Source organism: Plectropomus leopardus, chromosome 16, assembly GCF_008729295.1.
Source record: "Plectropomus leopardus isolate mb chromosome 16, YSFRI_Pleo_2.0, whole genome shotgun sequence".
Classification (NCBI taxonomy): domain Eukaryota; kingdom Metazoa; phylum Chordata; class Actinopteri; order Perciformes; family Serranidae; genus Plectropomus; species Plectropomus leopardus.
In genome coordinates, this window is record NC_056478.1 from 24,235,197 (window position 1) to 24,253,489 (window position 18,293).

General features: G+C 39.6%; 2 protein-coding genes across 5 annotated transcripts in view; both read right to left on the minus strand.

Moving 5' to 3' along the window:
• Positions 1-413: 413 nt before the first annotated feature.
• Positions 414-8,347, minus strand: e2f6 (E2F transcription factor 6). Its single transcript, XM_042503483.1, has 9 exons — positions 8,104-8,347; positions 7,307-7,621; positions 6,411-6,451; positions 5,767-5,810; positions 5,362-5,548; positions 4,447-4,602; positions 4,174-4,288; positions 3,911-4,058; positions 414-533 (listed from the first exon to the last, which is right to left on the minus strand). The coding sequence occupies exons 1-9, from the start codon at positions 8,212-8,214 to the stop codon at positions 496-498; spliced, it is 1,155 nt and encodes a 384-aa protein (XP_042359417.1). The 5' UTR covers positions 8,215-8,347; the 3' UTR covers positions 414-495.
• Positions 8,348-12,437: 4,090 nt separating this feature from the next.
• The window catches only part of myt1la (myelin transcription factor 1-like, a), a 69,275-nt gene continuing 63,419 nt past the window's right edge, over positions 12,438-18,293 (minus strand). For 2 of the 4 annotated variants that reach the window (XM_042503364.1, XM_042503363.1), the window contains exons 20-24: positions 17,934-18,155; positions 17,567-17,658; positions 17,386-17,489; positions 16,426-16,569; positions 12,438-12,637 (exon numbers count right to left, since the gene is read on the minus strand). In XM_042503364.1, the coding sequence (XP_042359298.1) occupies positions 12,497-12,637; positions 16,426-16,569; positions 17,386-17,489; positions 17,567-17,658; positions 17,934-18,155 (703 nt within the window). In that variant the 3' untranslated portion in view covers positions 12,438-12,496. Of the gene's footprint in view, positions 12,638-14,748; positions 14,917-16,425; positions 16,570-17,385; positions 17,490-17,566; positions 17,659-17,927; positions 18,156-18,293 lie in introns of those variants that run through there. The other 2 variants (XM_042503366.1, XM_042503367.1) reach the window with 2 other exon arrangements.

The window sequence follows — 18,293 nt, forward strand, 5'->3', positions numbered from 1 at the left end:
ACAACGGATGTACTATCAGCCAGTATATGATCAGTGTGTATAAAACAAAGCCTCCGCGCAGTGCAGAGGCGCAGCCGCGTACTGCGTCTACAAGCGAGCTCATTCACTCCTCTCTCATACAAAAATAAAGCTACAAACGTCCTGGTCAAATGGTCACTATCCTCTCTGTCTTTTACACCATTTCCTTCATCTGAACCGACATCAAGAAAAAAAAACAACTTTGCAATGGTGCAAATAAAACTGATCCATAAGTAGTGTCTTCCATGTTGAGTTCTGTGACAAAATAAATGTGTTTTGCTCCAGATCAGTTTTGGATTTTAAGATTTGTGTATGCCTCAGCTGGTTTAAACACGTCAGCTGAGCATTATTTAAATATTGTACCACATGTGAGCTCGGTCAGTTGAAAACCCGCTTGAGCTGTGATTTCAGTATCTGGACACAATCCATTCAGGCTTCTGTGAGGACAGCTGGCGCCTCCTGGTGGTCAGCTGGTGGCTATGCGCTCTGAACAGCACTCTGTGGACTGGAGGACTCTGCAACGACAAAAAAATTTAAATGAAATAAAACAATATTTCACACTTATCAGCCAATTATTAGTTTTTCACAGATGTACTGGTATCCATGTTGGCCAATAAGAAATTACAGATGATATTTAACCTCTTAAGACCTGAGCGCTTGTTTGATATGCATTTTTTATCTCTTTGCTATTTGGGCTTATTGGACCCCGATGAGTATAAAAACTAAGCAAAAATGCTGTCAACATATGTGGACACTCAGTCTGAATTTCCTTAAAACACAATAAAGTCACCTTTGTGTAATAGAGTGGAAAACTCTTTATTTCCACCCTGAACACAGCATTTTTTTCCTGACTGCTTTTGCATGTATTAATAACACATAGAAACATATTTTTGAACATGTTTTGATAATCACAGTGCAAACAGCTACAGTAAGACATCATATGCTTGTAACAAAATATAAAACATTCAAAGCATTTGCATTGTCACTGTTGCATATTAATAACACATACAAACATATTTTTAACATGTTTTGAACGTCATAGTGCAAAAAACAAAATAAAACAAAAAATGCCCCTTTTGGACAGTCACAGCTACAGTATGGCTCATTTGAAATGCTGCAAACAGTTTCAGGAAGACATCATATGCCTATAACAAAGTATAAAACATTCAAAGCATTTTGCATTTGCAATGTAAAAAAAAAAAAAAAAAACAAGAAAAAACTAAGAATGCCCTTTTCCCTTAGGAACATGTACACAACTATGTGTGAAAGGCTGTGTAACAGTTGCGATCGGCTTGCAAGCACAAGAACACCTTGCAGGTCGCGCAACGCACTCGGGTTCTCCCAGTGCAGCCTGCTGCTCTGCAGCGCGCTGCATTCTTCAGGCTGATCATTTCTGGGAGATGTGCATTAGCCCCCTCCGCGGACTGAGACATGGGGCACTGTAGTCACTGGACGTTTTTTTCCCTTGTTTTGAATCGTCTTCTTCCTCTGACACTTCTGAAAATTCTGCATCGTCTTCTTGACTGTGATGCTGGGCCAAGAGGGTGTTAGCCACTTCCATACGGAACTCAAGGAACTGCATGATGCTCTTCTTTGGTGCACCACATGTTGTGAGGTCTTTGCGGTACAGTATCCAGCTGTTGGCTAAAGCCAGATCTGTGAAGTGCATAAGCATTCGCATTGTCCACTTCTTAGTACGAGCGCTCATGCGATAGTAGCTGATCATTCTGTCAACCAAGTCAACTCCACCCATCTTGAGGTTGTACTCACGGACAATGCTTGGTCGCGAGACAGACACATATTGTTTCAGTTTTTTTGTCCCAGCGCTGGCAGGTGTCTTCGGGCTGTGTACCATGAACAACAGACATCATCAGTACTGGTTTGTTGTCGTACCACTTCACTACACACAAACTTTCCATCTTCAGTGGAAACTTCTGTTGAGGTACCTCTTCCTGTGTTTTTCATGGTTATGTCAGTGGGTAACTTCTGCACTGCTGCAGCGACCGGTTTTTCATTACTGTACCAGTCACGTACAGCTCCTTCTTCATCAGTTGTTCCGCACACTGGATGCTTGTGAAGAACCGGTCACAATACACTTTTGTGCCACGATGCAGAGTTTGACACAGACGAGCCATGACTAAGCTTCCCAAACCCAGACCCTCTGGTTCTTCAACCTGCTCAAGCAGTGCACCTGCACCTTGATACAGATCAAGGTCCAGCACAATGCCATCTGCTGTAGCACAAACAAAGTTCTTTATGCCAACTGGGTTTGGCTTCATTGGCAGATATTGTCTACATGGACAGGCTTCTGTGAAAGGTATCATCTGCTCATCGATCGATACGCATTCAGGTCGAGTCTGAGACCTGCAGCCTTGCAGAATCCGATCCAGAAAAGGCCTCACCTTCCAGAATTTGTCACTCCTCCTCAGGTCTTCTGGCACATCATCATCAATTAGCACTTTTAATGATTGCCTCAGTCTGAAGAATCTGTCGCGCGTGAATCTGTCAGTGATGGCAGTGAATCTCAAGGCTTTGGACCAGTACATCCTGATTTTTGGGTATCGGACGCAGGACATCAAAATACAGGCACCAAAAAAAAAAATGGTAAACCTCATCTACTGATGTGTTGAGTGGGTCCCCACTCCTGGCTAGTGACATAGCATTAGAGCAATCTGAAATAATTTTCATCAAATCTTTGTCTATGTACTGTTCAAAATAGTTTAGTGGGGTCCAGCCATGTCTGTCCTGCTCAGTATCGTCCTCATGTTCAAACTCGGCAAGGTTTGGCGTCAATGGAGTAGCCCTCCAGCGCATTCCACGTCCTGCATAATCAGAATCAGAATAAAAATAGCACTTAGTGCAAAAAAGTTACACATTTACCCATACAGGCAATTCACTGAGGTGTATTGGTGCAATTGCATGCAACAAAGTTAAATCTGAGTGGACGTTTCTAAGAAATTTGAAGATTTATCTTCAAGGTGTGCCAAAATAAAAACAATTACCTTTATTGGATTGTCCCTGAGGGCTTGGTCCTGGTGTTGGCTCTTCTGGGCCATTATTTGAGTCATCAGGTTCAATCCGTTGTGTTTGACGGACGACGACGTCTGGGAGTGTGGGATCTGGCGTCATAGTCTGAACCTGTCCCTTCCCTGTCCCTGTCCCTGAATCTGTCAACAAGTGAAGTAAATTAGCACACTGCTACAAACATTGAATGGTGCTGTGTCTATATGTTTTCCTCCCAATCCTTCACCTAGCCTTGAAGCCCCAACTGCCTAAAATAAACTAATATCCACTGGGTCTTTGCTAACCATTATTTTCACAACAGAGACGTTTACGTCCCCTGCTGTGCTCAGTGGGAATGGGGTCTTCTTCACCACTACTGTCATCCTCACTGCTGCTTTGAACCTGTGGTGGGGGATGATAATCAGCATCCAGGATGGCATCATTGTTGTCAGACAAATTATCCAAATCTGACTTGTCTCCATCAAGTAGCCAGATTAGCTCCAGTGCTCTTTCCACAGAAAAACGCTCTGAAAATAAAATCATGAAAAAATCAAATACAAATCCATGTAATTTATGTATATATGTATTTATTTTTTATTTATTTCACTGGGACAATGTACAGTTTTTTAGCTGCACTGGAATTAGCTATAAGCCTATTTATAGCTGCTATTCCTGGGCACATTGAACTTTTTCTTGTACTCGTCGCCCTTTTGAATTCTTCCGGTAGTGTGTAGTACTCTTCTGTTACCACTGTGTGGTAGCGTAAGTATTCACGTGGCCATAAGGCCCCAAGTAAGCGGAATTAACTACTATGGTAATTTTTTACCAAAATGTGATGTCCACACATGTGTACGCAAGGTCTTAAGAGGCTAAGTCCCCGTGTTGTTACCTGTGTGCAGCGTGGCCGTCTTTATCCGGCTTTCCTCCAGCGTTAAGAAGCAGCTGCTCTTCTCTGTAGTCGCGTCTCCTGCCTCGATATCGCAGGTCACCACCATGATGGGACCCCTCCCCCCCTTCAGATGGACCTGGATGCTGTCCTGAGTCAGCACACACGACAGCCTGCGTCAGCCTGATGATGCTGCTTTTATTCTGTCTACCTCCTGAATGTATCAGTCAGTGATGCAGAAAATGCCTGTATCTTCTGTTGTTTACCTCTTTGGGCGCAGGAACTTCCAACTTGGTTTCCTCCGGAGCTTTGACGACGATCACCGTCTGCTCCTCGAAGGCTCTGACCCGGCTGATGTCCTCATGGGTCACATAAGCCAACGTGCAAGAAAAGTTAAAGAAAACCTGCTTCATTGTTTTACACAACTGTTTTAGTCCACAAACTAAAATTAAAAGAAAGAAAAAAAAAAACACATTTTAGGCGTAAAGGGTTAAACTGAAGGTTTACAACATGTGACAAATGAATCTCTGGAAGGATATGCGGCGTTGTCCATGTCGTCGGTCATGTCGAAGAGCTGCTGGGCGCAGCTTTTGATGAGGCTGTCGAGCGTCTCCTCCACCAGCTTCAGGTTCTCCAGCTCTCTCTCGAACTTCTGCTGGTTCTTCCACAGAAAGCTGGAGATCTGACAGCTTCCTCTGCACAGACCACAGACAGCGCCATTACTGCGACGCTTGACGGCAACACACGAGACGTTTTTTCACTTGCGTTAAAGGGCAATCTTGACTTTGGAAATTATAGTTCTGAAGAATATCGATACAAGACGGAGCATAAATAATGTAAATTGAAGCTGCAACTAGTTCTTTTCACTGCTTATTCATTTGTTTATTTATTTTTATGTATATATATATATATATATATATATATATATATATATATATATATATATATATATATACATATATATATTTTTTTTTTAATTCATTTTTTTGAAAAAAAAATTCAATTTTTTATGTCTGAAAAATACCAAAGATATCAACTGTACAATTTTCTAAACGGAGAAAAGCAGAAAACCTTCCATTTCTGAGAAGCTGAAATCAGCAAATGTTTTCAGTTGAATTGTTGGCAAATTTAATGGCGATACGCTCATCTATTCATTCTATTAATTGTGTATGACAGCCAATCATTGACTAAAATTACAGAAATGCTAGGATATGAATGTTTATGTTACAAACAAATAAAATCCAATGTATTGATTTCAGACCCTTTTTTTTTTGTTTTCTTTTGGGCTATAATGACAAATATGTGATTTGCTGTCGGTCATTATTAACACGAGCCAACATGGACTATTAAAGAATATAATTCCATAAAACACCAAAATATAGACGCAAACATGCGCAGTGAATGACGCAACCTAAAGACATCTCCTCACACCCCGTCTCCATCTGTTCACTCACATCCACTTGACCTTGTTGGCCGACTGCTTCTCGATGAGGCTGATGTCTTCCAGGACGTTGATGATGTCAAAGACTCGCCGCCTGCGGGTCTGCAGGCTCGTGGTCGCTTGCCGGAGGTCAACCGAGCTGTCCGGAGCATTCAGCAACAGCTCCAGGAAACGCTGCGTCAGCGTCCCCAGAGACACATCTGAATACACACCAAGAGTCAAAGATACGACTCTGAACATCTTTCTAAACCTTTACAGAGTTTACTTTCATCTGTGTTAATAAAAACAGATTAAAAAACAATAATAATAATCATTTCTACCAATCATCTTGTGCTTGAAGTCTGTATCTTATCCTTCATGTTAAATAATGTCAAATACGTAAAAGGTGAGGTCTTTAAGGTTAGACAGAAGCACTCACCTGCTGTGACTCTCTTGGTCTGGATCCTCTGATTAGGGCTGATGCTGGAAAGAAGAGAAGAGATATCAATCAACTTTCAGCTAAATTTGTCATTTCTGTAAAGCTTATGAAAAATACGCTTTGTGCCAACGTGTGCAGGAACTATTTCAGTGTCCCGCAATACCTGCACATGACACTGGCCCCCCACAAGACTTGGAGCAAAAAATACGACTGAAGCAAACATTTATTTTAAGCAGGGCTATCGAACAATTCATTTGGTGAACTGCTGCATTTCTGTAGTCAATCTCGATTAATTGCATGTTTAAAATTCTTTTACTTTGCATTTTAAAACAGTTGTGAAGTCCACATTGACAAGTCTTAATCGGGAATCAAGTCAATGCAAAGTAATTGCATTAATGATCTTGACTTTTAGATGAATTTCTTTCCAATCAGTGCAGTGCTGATGGGCCTTGAAACAATAACTTAGAGGTTGGAGACAACTTCTCTGTGCTTATTTCTTAAAGGACTACACTATTTTTTTGGATAATTTTCTCTTAAAAAAAAGTGCTTTGCCACTTTTGGTTATGCGGTTGCCCGCTGACATCATTCTGATGAAGCAGTCAGAAACACGTAAGATGAAAACCAGAAGCAGAGGTGTGTTTTACCCCGTCGTCTTGGCCTCTGGAGTCGTCATGGCACCCAGATCCTGAAATTCAGAAAGTGACAACCGCAGATGAAAACAGCTCTGGATACATCTGACACATTGTAAGTTTGGTATTCAACATTGAAGAGACTGACATTACAAAATCTGCAGGGTTCCCGACCCTTTTCACGGATAACATTTCAAAACTTTTCCATGACTAGTGAGCATACATGAAGGGAGAGACACAACGGAGTAGGTTTCATTTCAAATTTGGGGAGAACACATATGAAACAGGGGGGGTTGAATAATTTCCAGCATTTCGCTATATTTTTATGCACCAATTTGTGCCATTTCTGCATCAATTTATGGTTTAAATGTCTTTTGTTTTGAAGAAACCTTCGTGACGATAAACAAAAACATCCTCACACACTGACGCATATTAAAGATTCGTAATGCTGACAGCTTCAGGAAATAAACGAGCATTAATGTTACATTACATGGACAGGTATCCCTGGAAGATTTCTGTAACGACTTCTGTACACACAACAAAAATCCATGACTTTTCCAAAACTTTTTTTTAATTTCATGACATTTCCAGGTGACCGTGGGAACCCTGAATCTCGCTTGTTACAATCATGTTGCAGTTTTGGGAGTTATTACATGTTATTACTAAAAACAAAATGTTTTACAGAGAGATTCTATTGACACCCATTAAAACCGTCTCTGTCTAAAGAACCTGCATCACATCTGGAAGCATTTAAACATGATTTTTTTGGATCTGTTGTTTATTCAGGTCGGATATTTTGATAAATCAAAAGATAATAAACTTGAATGGGACCTACTTTATGGCACATATGTATAAAAATATGCAGTTTAATATTCAAAGAGAAAATGTGGTGACAGAGTAACTGTCCTGACCTGCTGTGGTGGATCCACTGCAGGAGGCTCTGGTGCCGGAGGCTCCACGTGAGCAGGACCATCATCCCCACCGTCATCTGCATCATCTTCATCATCATCACAGCCGCCACCGGTGGCCCACTGATCTTCTTCCTCGGACGATTCGGCTCCCCAGGGGCTGATCAAGGGCCCGTCCAGACAAGGGGGCATGATGGGAATGGCGTCACTGTTGACCCCGTTGGTGGAGATGTCCTCCGGCAGGAAGTGGTCCTCACAGATTAAATGCTGCTCCGTGGAGTCCTGCTTGTCCGTCTCCCTCAGCGCCGCCAGCCATACCTGAGCAAAGTCAGCAGCGTTACTGCAAAATGTCCCTGCTTACAGTAGAGGTCATTTGTCAAATTAATTTTATTCGAAATGTCTCATTTAAATTTTTGCCTCAACAGTTTGCATCAACCTGGTTCTGTTTTTAAACTGAAAATGATTTCGTATCAGCTTTGGAAAAAGAAATACTCACACACATATGTGTTTATTTATGTTGGGGGGAGGGTCACACATTTTCCCCCAATCCCTCAGAGAGATTTAAAAAAACCTGTAGCTTTGAGGAGGCTGATCTAATCTAATGAATAACGTGCAGTCCCTTGTTTCCCGTTATTTCCAATGGAAATTTCCCACCGTGTATATTCCCGGATTTCTGCAAACCCTTGTTTTTGGTAATGCGTGGTGTTTTTAGCCAAAAAGCTATGCTAACAGTCTAACTTAACGTAACGTTAGCCAGATAACCGTATGTTAGATTTGGTCAAATTTTCACGTGACCGTACCTTGACTCGTGCGGGGTCTTTGGGGAAGTTGAAGAACCTCTTCGGTGGCCGGTTGAAGATCCCCCGGTTTGCCTCGCGGTTCGGACATCCAGAGACAACACACTTCCCCATGATGCCGACGTCTCCTCTCCCCCCGAACCGAGCCGGGCTACCGGCTCACCGAGCCCCGTTATTAACCGATAACAAGCGCCACAATACGACTAACGTTGCCCGGTTTGTTTATGTGTCGTGTGTCGCCGCTGCTTTTCAGACCGGAAAAGGTGTGTTTATGAACCGGAAATACAACAACGGAGGGAGATATAGCAGAGCGCGCCAAATGAGCGCCATCTACTGCCTGAAGCCCGTTATTACACATCTACACAATAATATATATATGTGTGTGTGTGTGTGTGTGTGTGTGTGTGTGTGTGTGTGTGTGTGTTTATTTTTTTAATCCATTATCTGGTTTTATAACTTATAAAGGTACAAAACTGAAAATCATGACAATGAAATCTCATTGCTTATATGAGATTTCCGGCACTTTTTATTTTAAGAGGAAAACATGAGGACTGAAGTTTAAAATTATAGCCTATATGTTTATATAGACTATTCGATATACTATACTATTTCATAAAAAATGTTATTACGACTATTACAGTTCCATTTATAGCTTATACTCAGGCCTATATAAGCTACTATATCTTTAACCTCTACTAGCCCTATATTATACAATAGCATATAACATCCCATAGCCTACCTTGTTTTAGGGATGATCGTTACTGAATTTTTTCCCCAATATCCAATATGCCTATATTTAGCAACTCATTTGGCCGATAAGCAACGCCACGTTTTTTCCCACCTATTTTTAGTGTTTATCTAGTCTTTTCTGTGGTAGAATTAACATCATATTATGTGAACTCTTATCATAATGGCCCCCCCATTATAGTGTTGCAGCTGGTATGGATGGAAATAATTTTAATTATATTATAACCCTTTTAACAATACACCATATTATTATTTCAATAGTTTATTGTAATGTTGTATACTACACCATATGTTGTATAATTTGACATGACATGGAAATAATCAAGTAAAGTGTATGCTTCAAAATTGTATTTAAATGTGGTGCTTGAGTAAATGTATTTAGTTACATTTTACCAGCAACCAGTCCTGAGATTATTATTATGTCATGGTTATTATTAATTAATCAATTGTCAGCAGAGGTTTTGAAGCTCCACAAGTTGATTTTTATACATTTAAGCAAACAGTTTCATCAAAGACAGAAAAAAACACACTTATATTAACTGTTCATTATAAACTTCCTGAATCAGCTTCCAATTGAAAACCAGAGCAGGTGCTGATCAGTGTTGCAACACAAGATTTATTCAGAGCAAGAGATGCCAACACCAGCATGATAAAAATTGTACAAACTTCACAAGTCAAATTAAAATATCACGTAGCGTATCTCGTGACCTTAAACATACAGCAAAAATATCAACAAAACCCATGCCATGTGGTAAGAAAACTGTTGTTGAAAGTTTGCGAGTAACACAGAAGAAGGGGTAAGAGGAGAGAAAATGAATGTTGTATAAAAACCCCTTATCAATGCACCGCTGAAAAGAAACTGTAACATTTTCATAAACTGATGATTTCACAAATATTCATATGGATTTCTTTTGCATTCTAGCATGTCACATGTTAGTGTTGAGATTCTCTATGTAAATAGTTACAGTTTAGCTTTTACATCTGATATTACAATATCTAGTCTATTGACTGTCTTTAAGTGGCAGAATTGTGCTTTAACTCCCATTTCCTTTGTTATCAGTAAGAATAACTGACTGAATAAAAAATACAAGCCGTCAGTCTATCTAATGCAGTAGTTTACTGGCAGGAAGCTGCGGACACAAAGCTTTGGACAGAGATGTGAAGTCAGGGATGAGGCTTAGCAGTAAAAGTCCAAAGAAGATGTATCTTTAAAGGAAAACTCCCGTTTGGTGTTTGTTTTTCCTTCCTATGGGAAACTGTTAAATGTGTCAGTCATCTAAAAATGATCAGAAGCTGGTAAACATCATGTTTAAGGGGTCAGTCACTTGAAATTATTTTCCATAGGAGCTATATGGTGCTTACATTAGTGAAGGTGTATATTCCAACCTAATGTGGCACATTCTTTGACATACGTGGTCTTTTACATCATTTTCATACATTCATATATTTGGACTATACTTTAATTGTAAGGGTTAAAAAACTAATCATATTATTTAAGTGACAATTTTGACCCCTTTCCCTGTTGAAAAGCATTCTGGGAAATGTAGGAAATTACAAACTGTGCTAAAAATAGTGGAGGCAGGTTAAGGTATGACACTGAACCAGACTGATGATTTTTGGTGCTTTAGAAATCCAGTTATTTTCATTCGTTGTCAGTTTGGTAGCCTATGGCGGATGGCTTTATAGACTCATGAGTCTATAGGCCAAAGTTTCTGTGGATAAGAGGCTAGCTTAAAGTTCCCTAATTCATCCAGAATTGACCCAGAGGAAGTAAATTTAAGCTGCGGTTTAAAAAAAAAAAAAGTATAATCTTTTGTTTCAACTCGTTTGGGTACACAAAACAGAATTTTAAGCTCTATGATTGGACATTATGTCTTGGCTTCCTGATACTTACGAAAATAAATAAATAAATTAAACAAAAGGTAACATTTTAGCGAGAAGCTTATCAGTGCGGTTCAGCAATCTGTTTTTGGTTTTTCTTTTTAAATTGTTTGAACATTAAAAAAATACTTTAAGGTTATCAGTTTAAGGGGACTACAGGGGGAGTTTTCCTTTAAAAAACAAATCAAATCAGTGAAATTCGTTCCAGGTTGCTTTCAAATAAGAATCACCGGCACAAAGTCTTGTCGAAGTCACAGTTTCCACAAACTCGCTGTACAGTTTTTGCTTCAGTTACCACGTGATAATACTTTGACATACTCCAATAAAGTGCATGCATGATCGACGGTGTTGAGAAAACATTTTCCATCAGTACTGTGATTGCAGACTGAATGTCATCGTAAGGCCGATTCAGATCAAATACTCAGTTGGTAAATTCAGTGCGCAGACGTCGCGTTACGACTGCTGGCTCTAGTTTTTATTCATCTTTTCAAGAACAATCAAAGATAATAAAAAAGTGCTGCTTGGTCATCAAGTCGTCTGGCATCATGTCCCATTGTGGCTCACACAATGAGATGCATGACTGGAAAGACGTTTTCTACAGAACGAGTGCAATATACAATGACGGATGGGGACGTTTGACCCTGTAAGTCCAGTGGAGCCGTCAGCCTTTAGAAAGAAAAATCATATCTACAAATCCTTTCGCCTGCCGAGTGCCTCTTAATCAACAATAAAAACATCAAAACATGGAAACAAAGGTGTCCCTGTGCAAAGTCGAACATGACAGAACCAAAGTCCTTTCACCCGCGTCAGATTCCTAAAACATGATTGTAGTAAAAGGTTTATACAAAACGCAATACATTTATAGTTAGTAAAAAGATCTATCAGCTCTTTGCTAGTTTTATTCATAAGAAATTGCATATACCCAAACATTTTTTCATATAGATTGCATCCCATATCTAAACAAATGATTTAATATTATCACACCAATATTGCTGACAAGTTGTCCTATTAGCTAGTCAAGGTTGATGATTAAAATAAATTCAGAATGGCAGATTGTCTCCTACATTTTCTGTAGCCATTGGTCTTTCCCGCTTCATTCTCCGCATGAACAAAGAAAAGCGACAGAACAGTGACAGTTTGAAACGAAACAACTCCGAAGGGGATGATGGGATTTGCACCAGTAAGTTTCCGTGTCATGATGTTTGAGATCTTCTTGCTTATAGCATTGGTTCTTCTCGTAATTTTAGCTAAAGATTTACAGTAATATTAGTGTCAACTTCCAAAGATTACAAAAATGAATGAATTACATCCATTAAACAATCTCCAGCTCTGCAGCTCGTGAGAAAAGCCTTTCGAAAATGATTGCTCTTCGAGTTCCCCGCTCTGCTCCCCGTTAAACCCGTGACGCCCAGTTTTTTTGATGTATCGCGTTAAAATAAGAAATGATTCAAGCTTACAATAAATAAATACATACATATACACTAGAATGTGCATACATTAGCAGCTATAAACAGTACATCACATTATATTAGGTCATATGAAAATGTACAAAACGTGGATGTTCTTTTAAAACATTGTTTTTCAAAGCAAGGCAACAACAATCAAAATAATTTAAAAAAAGAGATACCCATGGAGTTGAGAGCATAACAGCAGAAGAAATAAAAGAACTATGGTAGTTTACAGCAGCAAAAAACAACCCATTCCCCTCTTTTTGATTTTTTTTGTTGTTGTTTTTGCTTTGCATTTGTTATTTTGGCCTCTGTCAGGGCTAGACCTGGATACCCTGAACGGCCTGTTTGATGTTCTCCAGCAACGCCTTGTTCTCCGGGCTCTGGTACTGGTCCTGATGAGTGTACATGTCTGTCAACGTACTCACATAAGTGTCAAAGTTCTGTTCATTCATTGGCTCCTGTGAGAGGGAAGAAACCCATGAAGAAACAAACAATCAGAGGTATTAGAGTTTGTGTTTTTAGTCAGTCAGTATATTTCTATAAAACACTGTGGGGAAAGGTTTGGAAGACAAGTGGGCAGCAAGGGAGAAAGGGAACACCATCAAGGAAGTATGGCTCGATTACACAAACTCGCTGAAATACTCCTCCTTTATTACATTTTAAGTATTTAATTAATATCTATACTTCAGCCTGTGAAGGTCTACGAATGCAACCTTAAACCATGCAAAAATTAGGAGAGGGATGGTTAGCGGGTGGATAGATGGAAGGTTAATGTTTAGCATATGGAGACAAAATCAGGATGTTAAAAACTGATGGGAGGTTCGTGGGCAGATGAAAGACACAGAACTGGTTTTTCAACCTAGCGACTTGGAGTGTAAGTTGTAAAGATAATTCTCAGAGACAGAGTAGATAATCTTATTGATTATCCCCACTAAGCAAAGCAAACAAGCACTGGTATTTTTAAGTCATATTTATTTTGTTCAATTTCTATTGGAAATGTCATGAATTCTGTTTGTATGGATGAGCACAGTTAGTTTTACATGTGGAGTCCCACAAGGCTCGATTTTAAGCCCAGTTCTTTTTAACCTGTATGTGCTTTCTGAGGCCAGTATCCATGGAAATTCCATACACAGAGAACATTTCTGCATCTTAAGATTTATGTCCAGTGCCAATGCAGGAACTGGTGTGGCCTATATGCAGTGGGCTAGGAAAAAGGGTTGAGAGGCATACAGCACATTGCATTTTTGTTATTTATCAGAATTTGAATTATTTTACTTTTTGTGTCATAAATTACATTCAGATATTTCTAAGAGACAGGGCAGCTTTGGTTTAAAAATGAGTCTTACTGGCTTAACCCCAGTGGGCAAAGCAAACAAGCATTGGTGTTTTTATAATCAAATTTAAATTAGTTAGAGTTTGTCTGGTAAGGTTGTGATTTCTGTTTGTTTGGATGAGCACAGAGTTCTACTCTACTCTACTTGCCTTTTTTTGGTTTTCCATTAGGAAAAAGTACCTGGTACCTGGTACCTGGTACTACCTTTTTTAGTACCTGCTCTCCTGGGGTTCCAAAAAAGGCCGGCCGGGTACTAAGGTGTACTAAATGGTGACATGAAGCACTTCAGACCACTGATTGGTCAGACAGAATCGTCACTGTTTGTGTCATCAATGCGCGTCACGCACAGAATACTCTGAACAGCACAAACATCAAAGCTATTGTAGCAGCCGCAGTTTGGTATCATATTTTTCTTCTTTCCAAAAATGCCAACCGGATAGATCACGCCGTGGTTGCTCGAGGAGGTGCAAACGTTCCTCACCTTGCTGGCCGACGAGCGTATCCAGCGAGTGCGAGTCTATGTATGCATAGTTCAAATTATGGGGGAGTTAATGGGAGCTCAGCTCCACTGAAAGCCTTTCTTGAGACGTTCAGGGGGAGCTCTAGAAAATTGATGACTTTTGTGTTATAGATGATATATTATCTGCACATTAAGGTTTCTGTAATAAGTAACTGTGTAATTTGAACCCTGTGCGTATGTGTGTGTCGCGTTGAAACTGACATCACAGCAGCGTCCCACAGCAACACCATGACAACCAGCTACACTGAGGAGGTACTATCTTCTTATGGAAAACGACTCCCAGAAAAGTACACGATACCAAAGGCGAGTAGAGTAGGGTAGAGCCGGTACCATGCAAGGCTTGATTTTAGGCCCACTTCTGGTAAGTTGTTAGTAACCAAACTTGGACCAGTGTTGGGAAACTGTGGTTTAACTCAACCAATCCAATTATTTGTGATTTCAGAGCATCTATGCTTCCAGTTTTGGGGATCAAAAAGTACTGTTAGCATAGCTGTGACATGAGCTATAACTTTATATTTCTTGTTGATCGCTAAATTTTTAAAGTGTTTTCCAGTTAATGGAATTATGATTATAACTTAAACGCTGGTGGAAATAAAATACATGAAACAAATTATGTTTAAAGACAGTTTTGACGTTTTGTTTTTGTTTTTTTTTCCCATTTGGGAAAATGACTGAGGTATATTACTGACTGAGGTATACTGCAGCATAAATGGATAGTTGTGATGTGCGGACACTACAGTGGGCTAAGGGAGCTATAGGAAGGGGAGGATGACAGTGCAGAAGAGAAGGATAATTGGATAAAGGATAAATGGATCTCTTACTCTGGGAGGCATCTGTAAACAGCAGTTATGCTTTACTGGGGCCTCTTTCTGTGGCAGCGGTCTCTACAGGAGAGGGTGTACAGAAAAGTCTATTAGCCCGCTAGACATATGGCGGTGTCACAAGGCTTCATAGGCTACACCGAGAAAAAACACACAATGCGCGCCTAAGCAAATTATTTCCCCTCCAGCTCTATTCACATCACAGCTAAAGGTTTCCCTAGTTCTTAGTCTTTCCAACAAATGACAAAACAAAAATTCTCTTTGTTTATATATGTAATCAATGACTTGATATAACAGTCTTAATGACAGGAAGAACAACAGACACTACGCCCCCTTAAAGTTATTATTAATGCAAATGACTGTACTGAAACAAAAATGGATATGGCCTCTTTTTGTCATATCTTACTGTGCATATTGATAGTTTCCTATTAAAAATGGGTGTATCTTTTATCCTAAAAAAGTAGGAACGGTTGCACAAAAGTCCTGCAGTGTGAATAAAACCTGAGAATCAGTTTGGTACTTTTCTGGAAACAATAAAGGGAAAATTCTATTAAGTTTTCTCTATGCACGATGTAAATCAACTAATTTCAAGAAAACTGTGTAATTATCTAAAAACAAGATATAATTCTATTTGAAATAATCAAAGCAAGTGAAAGTAAGCAGAATTTAGAGCTGATTTCAGGAGGGATAAAGATCAAATTTCATTTTAAGACGGACATTTTTCTCGCAGTGTGATATGAAGCGATCCAGCACATAAATGAAAGCACAGGAAGCTAAGAGTCCAGTTATCAAGCAGCTCGGTTTCATACTGCTTGAAGAGAGATTATCCAATTAGCCCCAGTCTTCTCTCTACACTGAGACAACATGACGTCAAAACAGCCATGAGCACTTCACTCAAACTGAAAAAAAGACAGCGCCGTTTCTTTGTGTGAAACTCTGTGAGGCGTTGTAAAGCACAGAAGAAGCACAGCATGGACTGCTGGGGAAAAAAAGAAGAAGGTGGCGAACAGAAAGAAGCAGATGAGAAATAAACCTGAGTGTCGCTACAGAATAGGCTGGAGACGACTTTAACACCTCCCTGGATTCATATTGTGAGCAGATGTTAGCTTTTTGCAGATCAATTCAAATCTTTTGTAGTCCCACAAACAGATTTTAATGTTTAGAATAAAGCAAGAAACAAATCCAGCACATTAAATATGAAAAAGACAAACATCTGAAGCTCCAAACTCCCTCAGATAAACTGATTAAACACAATAAAATGAAAATAAAGGATCCCTTTTCTTTTACTTTAGAGTTTATCAATATATCTCAATTTGAAGAAATGGGTTATTTAGTAATAAAAAATAATAGTTTCTTTAATGCAAGAACAAAAATAGTCTGACAATACTTTCATGTCTCAAGATTCGACAATCCGCCATAGATGATAGTAAAAACAAGTGTCTTTGAATTAGAAATGAAAGAATGAAAGAATTATTTTTCTCTCTTGGTAGTTTTCTTCTATTTGAATCCTAAGCCTGTAAAAGTAGTCTTCACAAACCATTTGCCTGACGGTGCAATCAACTTATTTCTTACCATGTGCGGAAGCTGAATGTTAGCTAAACTGTTGATGAGCGACTGACTGAGGTTGGCCAGCTCGTGCAGAAGTGAGTCGTTCTGCTGCTCGATCACCTTGTTCTCCTCCTCAATGGACTTCAGGTTGGTCTCCATGGTGGTGATCTATCAAAATGAGCAGCAGTTACATTTTTGGGAGAGGCATTTTATGGAGAGAAAGGGATGCAAAACAAGGACAGAAACTGCTCAGAAAATTTGTACCAATTTTATTTCATCATACTCACCACTCTTCTGCTACGAGTTTCTATCTTTATCTATAGTACTGTTTTTATTTACTATTTCACTCCATTTGCCCTTTTTTTAAAATCACTGCCTGATTCAGAATAAAAGCAGACTACCAAGAACAGGAGTGATTTTGCCTTTAATGCTCTTGAAAGGCTTTCAATGTGAAACATCTGTACAGATGTGACCGTTAAATTTTGTCAATAGCAGCTTGACATTGATTTTAAAACAATTAGCAACGTACAATCAGCCGGATGAAGTTGTAAGAGACCTGAGGAATTCAGTAATATACTTTATTTATTAAGACAACAGGTAAACACGGAGGGAATAATTGAAAATGAAGCACATAAACAAGGTTTATGTGTTATCATACAATACTATGCATGGAAAGTTTGCAAGATCTTACATGTAAAAGGCCACATCATCTGTATAAAGTCGGCATCAAAAGGTTCAGAAGGGTTCTTGTCTTTTTTCTTGTGCTGTCATGAACTCACTTCACAAATGTTCTACTTGTGAATGTATTTTTATGTTTGATATCAATCCTTGGAATATTCACTTAGTAAATGAACATGTTTGTTACAAGATTCACCAGATTGATATATTTTAATCTGTTTTCCAAACAACGTTAATCTACCCATATAATATATTTATGCGACAGTAAACACACACACAAACACACACACTGAGAGGTCAACTTACTTGTGTCCTCAGTTTTATCATGTCGGATTCCACTTGATTGTTGGACTCGTTCAGATCTTTGATTTCTTCATCCAGCTGTTTGATTTCCTCATCATTTTCAATGCCTGACACCAAAAAGTACATTGAATTAGATTCAAATACTTCTTTTCCCCCATGTCTTGGGTTAGGGTTTAGCTCTAACCTTTGCTTGCTCTTTGCTTGATTGTCAGCATCTCCACACCGCTCATCCTGGCCTTCTTCATGGCCGAGGTGGCACGGGGACAACCGGAAAGACTGGAATAAAATACACACACACACACACACACACATTGACGAAAGCTTGACTGCCATGGGTTAGTCAGTGCTAGCTGATTTCACTTTCAGAAATTAAGCGAAACCAATGGCAGCCTGTAAAGAAGGAAATCAATCTACGTATTGTAAAATAGTCATCTAGGATAAGCATTGTAGATCTGAGGAAAGTGTAAATTCAAATCCTTCATCATAACAAATACATCAAATACAAATGTCTGTGATACAGTTGAAACAGAATGACACAGAGCCACGCCAACCTCCGATGCGTCAGGAAGCTGCCGCTGACATGTCCCGAGCCGTCACAGCCTGGGGTTGGGCAACTCATGCCGTCTGTCTTGCCAGATTTCCAGACAAATTGCGAGCCGTTGACGTAGCTGTCCTTCTGCCTCTTTGCCGCCAAGGGGCAGCCTGATGCGCTGCGGTGGGAGGCGTACTTCCCCGTCACATGACCCTGTCCATCACAGCCCGGCACTGGACACCTGAGAGGAAAAACAAGATAAAGGTGTCAATGAGCTTAATAAAGGAAGTCCATCACAATCTAGAAAAAAAAAACAAAGGCAACTAAATGCTGACTAGCACTGAGACCTTTCAAAACCTCTTCCCGGTTGGTGCGTTCA